Below are 7387 nucleotides of genomic sequence, written 5' to 3'. Positions count from 1 at the left end.
TCACCGCAGCCAAGCCTAACCAAGCCAATGGAAGATCCGCCGTTTATCCACAAAATTATAAGCTGATTCAGATCAAACATAAAGACGGTCGTCCTCGTCCAAAAGTCCATACTCCACAGTGGGCCCATAGTAAAATACTCTTAATCTTACCACAACCTCCAATCCTGGCTATAGTCAAGCATTTTTAACCATGGTTAAAAACCTTTTCCTCCCCGATAAAATCAACGCATTCCTCACTCCCCTCTCTCTAGTTTTTCTCTGGGCGCTCACTTCGTTCAAGTTCTCTCTTTCTCTCTCCCCCCAGAATACACTCAAAACCAAATGCAAATCCTTGTTATCATCGCCTGAAACCTACTTGCAGCGGTGATCGGAAATAGAACGCCAGAAATCACATACAACTGTAAAAATGACAGTATTCAGTGTTAGTCATAATTATCACAATGGTGGAGGAAAGAAACAACAAGTAGTCCCAGTTGATTATGAATCTGAGGTTTCACAGAGATTGATTGATGCTATACATAGTGAGCATGATAGGAATGATGTGAAGTTAGTCTGTGATATGATTAGTGATCCCTGTGTAGATATTAACTTCATTGGTGGTGTTTATTTGAAAACAAGAAAGACTGAAGTTATTTTGAAAGATGAGATTAGCAATGAAGTGAAGATTGAGTATCAAGAGTTTAAGTCTGATGTTACTGCTCTGTTTCTTGCTTCTCATTCTGGAAATCTCACTCTCGTTCGTAAATTACTGGTAATAATCACTTCTTATTCTTATTAGTGTCAGAGTCCAGTTTTAATCTACATTGTTTCCATATTTTTGTAAAAATTAGGGCTTTATCTTAGTTTTTAACGATATTCTATTAATCTTTCTAATCTGCATTTTTGATGAGATTAGTCTTAATAGTGATCTAATGATGTTAATCTCCTCTCAGCTTTTAAAAGTAACTGTTAGCTCAAATATGATTTCCGAGAACTCTTGAGGTTTTGGCTTTTGTATTGAGTTTTTTTTATTTTTTTTTGACTTTGAGCGAAATTTTAGCTGATTTGATTCTAAGTTTCTATTAGTGTAATGAAATGCGGGAGTGTGATTTAATGTGTTTAACTTTTTTTTGGAATTTGAAATTTTGATTTTGAACAGTAATGTTGTAGATTGATCTTCTAAAAATGCAAGAAAATTAATGCCGTTGTACAGTTTCATTTTCTTTACCTTGCTTAATTTTCTGCAAATTTTACTCCAATTTGAAATTGATGGAAAAAAAGTCTACTGAGTTTACTGTGCATTTACTTTGTTGAAAATTGGTATACTGAAATTGAAATTTAATGTGGATGTTTTGATGTAATTTTTGTCAAAATTTCAAGGGTTAACAATGAATTCTAAGGCATGAATGTTAGATTCTGCAGGCGTTTTCTCGGAATTAAAGTTCATTATATTTTCTTTTTCATTGTGTTCTCAATTGTCGTTTTCACTTTTTTCTTTTTAAGGTTCTTTATTCAATTTTTCTTTTTTCTTTGAGAGTTTTGAAACTTGTAAATCAAATGAAATCTTTCTTTTGTTTTATATTAAGCAGAACAGATTCTTCAACCCTTTTTTGTCCATTCTAATAAATGCGGTTACTCTTTGGTAAAAAATTTGTTATGCTGAAACAATGTAAAGAGTTGAGACTGCAAATTTTAAATGCTGAGAGTTGAGACTTTAGTTGCTTGGTTAGCTAACTTTGTTCTACTTTCTCTTCACTTACCTTTCAAATGACAGTCCACATAGACCCCATCACAACGTTAGGTGGTCTAATTGGTGATAGGGCTCAACGGGGTTTATTTTTCTACATGCGACCCCTCCACAGCTGATCTTCATTAAATTTCTTGATTGTGTTTGTGTTCTTAACTATCGATGACTGAGAGTAGTTTAGGTTTACTTTTTGCACAACACTAACTTTTTTTGTTAAGCACAAATGTTAGTTGCTGTTGGAATGGACACATTTAAGATCGAACTGTAGTTCCACTATCCAGTGAAGGTGAAAAAGCTTGCCTGCGATTGAGATTTGAGAGAGTAATTATCGCATTTGAATAGTTCAGTATGTTATTTTGTTATGTATGTCAGTAATCTTTATATTGTACTAAAGTTTTTGGCCTTTTGCTGAAAATACATAACCATCTCACATCACTCGTGAGTTTTTTGTCACTTACTTCATCTTATCATATTCATCGAGTACACATCTGTACCCTACAGCCAAAGATCCTGAGAAATACGTGATTTCCAGGAGATCTTCATTTCAGATTTTATTTTTAATGAATGAGCTGGATTGACCATTTCTTCCTGTTAGTAGGACTAAAGAAGAAAAGATCTCATGTAGTTATAGTTGTAGTTGTAGACTTGTAGTTTGACAAAATATGATGTTTTGTTTGTTTAGATTTTTCATTAAATTATTTCTACTAATTTGGATAGGAAATCTGTACTAAATTGATGTTCAATTTGGAGATTTTATTGTTATCACATATATCATTTATTAGGGTTTTTATTTGTATCATGGTTATTATCAACTTATAGTTATACTAGTCTTAGTACACATATCGGACAGTACAGTGTTTGGTTCTACAGGATTTATTTATTATTGTACAGGATATGGTTGCCCCATACCTTTCCTATAGGCCCATCCAGCTTATAAGGAAAATAATTTAGTATACAGTGCATGCATTTAACGGTTGTCATCTGGCATACTATTGTTTGTTTGTCCTTTTACTCGGGCTTATTTTCCTCCCAGAGATAAGTTTTCCATTAGAAACGGCCATCCCTATTTCAGACGTCGTACCTAAATTTACAAATCACTTCAATTATTTTCATTTCACTTGTATATGTTTTCACCTTGACAAATTTTACTGCCTCTTTATCCAATTTAAGTAAGCTAAAGCTACTACATCTGATAATCATAACTATACGTCTAGTCGTCTCTTTTTAAGTTTATCTCAAGTTGTCAAAAGTTATTCTTGTTAGGTATGTAGTAAAGTGATCCAACCCATTGTATGGTTTCCAAAAAAACACATCTCTGTTTGCCTGTTAGAACTTTCTGAGGCTCCAAAAATTAATGAAGGCATACAGATGTTGGGAGAAGCTAGTTCTTTTCATGTGCGTTGGCAAAAAATGTGTTTTTGTTGTATTCAAAGTTTCACTATTCTGAAATAATAAATGATGAAATAATAAAAAGAAACTACACATGATCCATCCCCTCTTCTCATAAATTTTGTATGTTAATAATGCACCATATCGCATTGTCTGCAACATCTTTACTGTTCCCCATTTTGTCTGACTATGTCCTCTTGTATCACTAGGAATCCAAGAAACCTTCAGTCTTATTTTTATGTAGTTGTATTCTACTACCTTTATTCATCATTACAATTACTGTTAAAATAATGACATAGAAACAGAGTTTCTCTTTTATCAAGTTCATCCTGTTTACTGAAACTCCACATTTTTGCATGACAGAGTGCTGGAGCAGATGTTAATCAACAACTATTTAGAGGGTTCGCGACAACGGCAGCAGTTAGGGAGGGCCACCTTGAGATACTGGAGATCTTACTTAAGGCTGGAGCATCACAGCTGGCTTGTGAAGAGGCATTGTTGGAGGCGAGTTACCATGGGTGGCCAAGGCTCACTGAGCTCCTTATGGGTTCCGACATGATCAGATCCCATGTTGCAGTTCATGCACTTGTTACTGCGTGTAGCAGAGGGTTCGTGGATGTCGTAGACAAGTTGACGAAGGTAAAATGAACACGTAATCACTGATTTACTGCAAATTCTATGTCAATTTTACTTGATCAAATGTGGGTCAGTGAGTCCCAAACATGTGATTGGTGGGGACTTGCGTGGTAAACTGAGTACCTTCCATGTGATTGGTGGAGTTAAATAGTAAAGAAGGATGGTGAAGTTGACTATATGTGTCCCCACCAATCACATGGTGGGGTCTTCTTGACCCAGTTGCATCAACAAATTCTCCTTCCATACTTGTTGGCCTCTCTTCTGAAATTACTAATGTTTTTGGCTTTTATCACCAATGAGTAAAAGACATAACGATTTCTGATGGTGATTGTAGTGTAAGATATCTACAATAATGGCTTATGAGACAAATTGTGAGTTAGATATTTTAATCAACTGGGGGACACGAAAATTGATTAAATCATAAGGCAGTGATGGCAGTCGTAGAACTGCTGGCTGAGCCACCTCTCTTATTATATCCCCTTTTCAAGTTAAATAATTGTAGTGCTTATCTTGCTTCCGCTGATGATTAATTAATTAAGAAAAAAAAAACTAACCTGCCTTTTAATTATGTGCAGTCTGGGGTTGATCCTAATTCAACTGATCGTGTGCTGCTCCAATCTTCTGTGCCTTCCTTGCATACGAATGCTGACTGCACAGCTCTTGTTGCGGCAGTTGTCAGCAGACAGGCCACAGTTGTCCGCCAATTACTACAGGTAATACTTAAATAATGAGCTTTCATAGGCCAAGTTCTATGTGTTTTTCTAGCTTTTCGAACATTGACACCACATGTGGGCTAACGTTGTTTTTCCTCAATTGGAGCATAGGTTGGAGTTAAAACAGACAGCAAGGTTAAACTTGGAGCTTGGTCATGGGATACAAATGCTGTGGAAGAGTTAAAGGTTGGTGCAGGGCTAGCAGAACCTTACCCCATTACCTGGTGTGCTGTAGAGTATTATGAAGCTAGTGGTTCCATCTTGCGTCTGCTTCTTAAAAACCACTCGCCCGACACCCAGCACTATGGGAGAACCCTCCTTCACCATGCCATCCTATGTAACAATGCTAAAGCCCTTGATTTACTTCTGAAGTTTGGGGCTGACATAGAATGCATAGTGAAAACCACTCGTAAAGCTTCATTCCATCCAATACACATGGCTGCCCGACTTGGATTTAAGAGAATCGTTCAATGCCTGGTTGATGCTGGCTGCCATCTCAACTCTCTAACAGACTCTGGAGATACAGCTTTAATGATCTCAACCAGAGGTAAACACGAGGAATGTCTCAGAGTACTTGGATCTACTGGAGCAGATTTTGGTTTAGTCAATAATGCTGGTCAGTCTGCAAGCTCAATTGCTGCATCAAGCCGCTGGAGCCTGAGTTTTCAACGTGTTTTGTTGGACATAATCCGATCGGGGAAGACTATTAAAACAAGCAATCACTCAATCTTCTCCCCATTAATGTTTGTTGCTCTTGCTGGTGATGTTGACACCCTGAAAATACTGATAGCCCAATCAGATACAGATATTGATTATCAAGACAATAGTGGTCAGTCAGCCTTGATGGCTACAGCAAAGGAAGGCCACGTGGAAGCCTTCCGCTTGCTTGTTTATGCAGGAGCAGATGTAAAGTTGAGAAACAAATCTGGCGAGACAGCAATTGGCTTATCAGAACGAAACCATAATTGCGATCTCTTTGAGAAGGTATTACTTGAATACGCACTTGAAAAGGGTAACCATGGAGCAAGAGGGTTCTACGTGCTTCATTGTGCAGCCCGTCGTGGCGACTTAGCTGCAGTTCGTCTCTTAACAAATAGAGGCTATGATGTCAATCTCCCGGATGCAGAAGATTATACCCCAATCATGTTGGCAGCAAGAGAAGGACATGGAAGCATGTGTGAGCTACTAATCTCATGTGGTGCCAGATGTGATCTCAAGACAGCAAGAGGAGAAACTGCCCTTTCACTCGCAAGAAAGAATGGTGCTGGAAGTGAAGCAGAAATGGTAATATTAGACCAACTCTCCCGTGTTCTTGTTTTGAATGGTGCTCGTATACGGAAACACACAAAAGGTGGAAAAGGTGCACCACATGGGAAGACGATGAAGATGATTGCTGCGGCAGGAATCTTGTGTTGGGGGAAATCCAGCAGAAGGAATGTACTATGCAGGGATGCAGTTATCGGGTGTAGCCCTGTGTTTAGGAAGAACAGAGAGAGGAAAGGTTACGATGGTAATGAGAAAGGAGTATTTAGGATTATGACCACAAAGAACAAGGATTTTCATTTTGTGTGTGAAAGTGCAGTCGAGGCTGAGTTGTGGGTAAGAGGTATTAAACTTGTGACTAGGGAAGCTATCTTTGGCAAGAAACAAAGTGAGACTGAAAGGTGAAGAGTTATGTAAGTGGTTTACTGTAAAGAATGTTCGGTGGCAAAGTACTTCATCTCGAAGTACTATGGTTAATACCGTTTTTGTTTTTTGTTTTTTTTATCTAGATTATGTAAATGTTTCTTGTCCTCAATCTTGTAACCTTAGAATGTTTTTCTATTGAAAGGGAAACATTATGAAATATCCCTGTAGTTGATTTCTCATCTTCTAGATTTCTACATATTGATTGATTATCATGTTGGGCTTCAAAAAGAGAACATGTATCACAGTATCAGTTCTCATTTCGTTCGGATTGAGATATCCCGATCTATCATAGATTCAATTATGAAAAACCGCATTTTTATGGAGAGGGCAGCTGGTGTCATTGGCAAAATCACGTTAGTTTTGCGTTATTACCTTTACCATTTAATTTACGGTAGCTATACACTGGTACTGGCGAGTGGATTTTTGAAGAAAAGTAGATTGAATGCATGATTACTACATACTTCAAAGAGCTCTACTCTTCACAAGATTCAGTCGACCTTGATGATATCGATGCTCTTATTCCTCGAGTCTGATGAGGATAATGCTTGGCTCACTAGGCTGATTGATAAAAAAGAAATCTGGCATACCGTCAAAAGCATGGGGCCTCTTAAGGCCCAGGCCCTGATGGCATGAATGGTTTATTCTTCATGTTAAGATCTCGACTCCACAAGTTAAGTGTGGAAGTCATTCACCAAAAATATTTTCTAACTTGGTATCAGCCAAGATCCAACCTGCGCTTCCAAAAACAAACAAAAAAATAAATAAAAACCAATCAAAAACCAACATCGATGGCAATTACAAATCAACTTCGTCAAATCCAGATTCATCATCGGGTAACCCTAAAACTCACGGAGACAAATTTTGTGCTCTAGAAGACACAATTCAAGCCTATTCTCAAGGGCAATGGATTAACATGTTTTACCGATGACACAAAGATTAAACCTGCAAGAACTTTACCAAACTCAGAAGCTATAAGCCCAAACTACACAACATATGAAGAACAAGACTCTTTACTGGTTGGCTGGTTAAACTCAACCCTCACTGATGCTGTGCTAGGTAAAGTGGGTGGTCTAGAAACATCTAAGGAGGTTTGGGATACACTTGAAGGGGAATTTGCACCCAAAACAAAGGCGCATCAGATGCACCTAAAGAAACAACTTCATTCAATGAACAAAGGTAACAAAACAACTGAAAGTATTTTTTAATGAAGCTAAATCCTTGTTTGATCAGCTTG

General features: G+C 37.6%; 1 protein-coding gene across 1 annotated transcript; it reads left to right on the top strand.

The window, feature by feature from the left end:
* Positions 1-264: 264 nt before the first annotated feature.
* Positions 265-6332, top strand: LOC113302814 (ankyrin-3-like). The gene is made up of 4 exons (XM_026551771.1): positions 265-751; positions 3479-3754; positions 4327-4464; positions 4576-6332. The coding sequence occupies exons 1-4, from the start codon at positions 407-409 to the stop codon at positions 6130-6132; spliced, it is 2316 nt and encodes a 771-aa protein (XP_026407556.1). The 5' UTR covers positions 265-406; the 3' UTR covers positions 6133-6332.
* Positions 6333-7387: the final 1055 nt, after the last annotated feature.

The sequence above is a fragment of the Papaver somniferum genome, chromosome 8, assembly GCF_003573695.1.
Source record: "Papaver somniferum cultivar HN1 chromosome 8, ASM357369v1, whole genome shotgun sequence".
NCBI lineage: Eukaryota > Viridiplantae > Streptophyta > Magnoliopsida > Ranunculales > Papaveraceae > Papaver > Papaver somniferum.
Note: the sequence above shows the minus strand (reverse complement) of the source record. Positions and strands in the feature narration are given on the sequence as shown.

Bases quoted from the DNA above. Each gene is read 5' to 3' on its own strand.
- LOC113302814 (XM_026551771.1), top strand. From the start codon at position 407: ATGACAGTATTCAGTGTTAGTCATAATTATCACAATGGTGGAGGAAAG. The intron at 752-3,478 runs GTAATAATCACT...TTTGCATGACAG, and splicing joins CTCTCGTTCGTAAATTACTG to AGTGCTGGAGCAGATGTTAA. The intron at 3,755-4,326 runs GTAAAATGAACA...AATTATGTGCAG, and splicing joins TCGTAGACAAGTTGACGAAG to TCTGGGGTTGATCCTAATTC.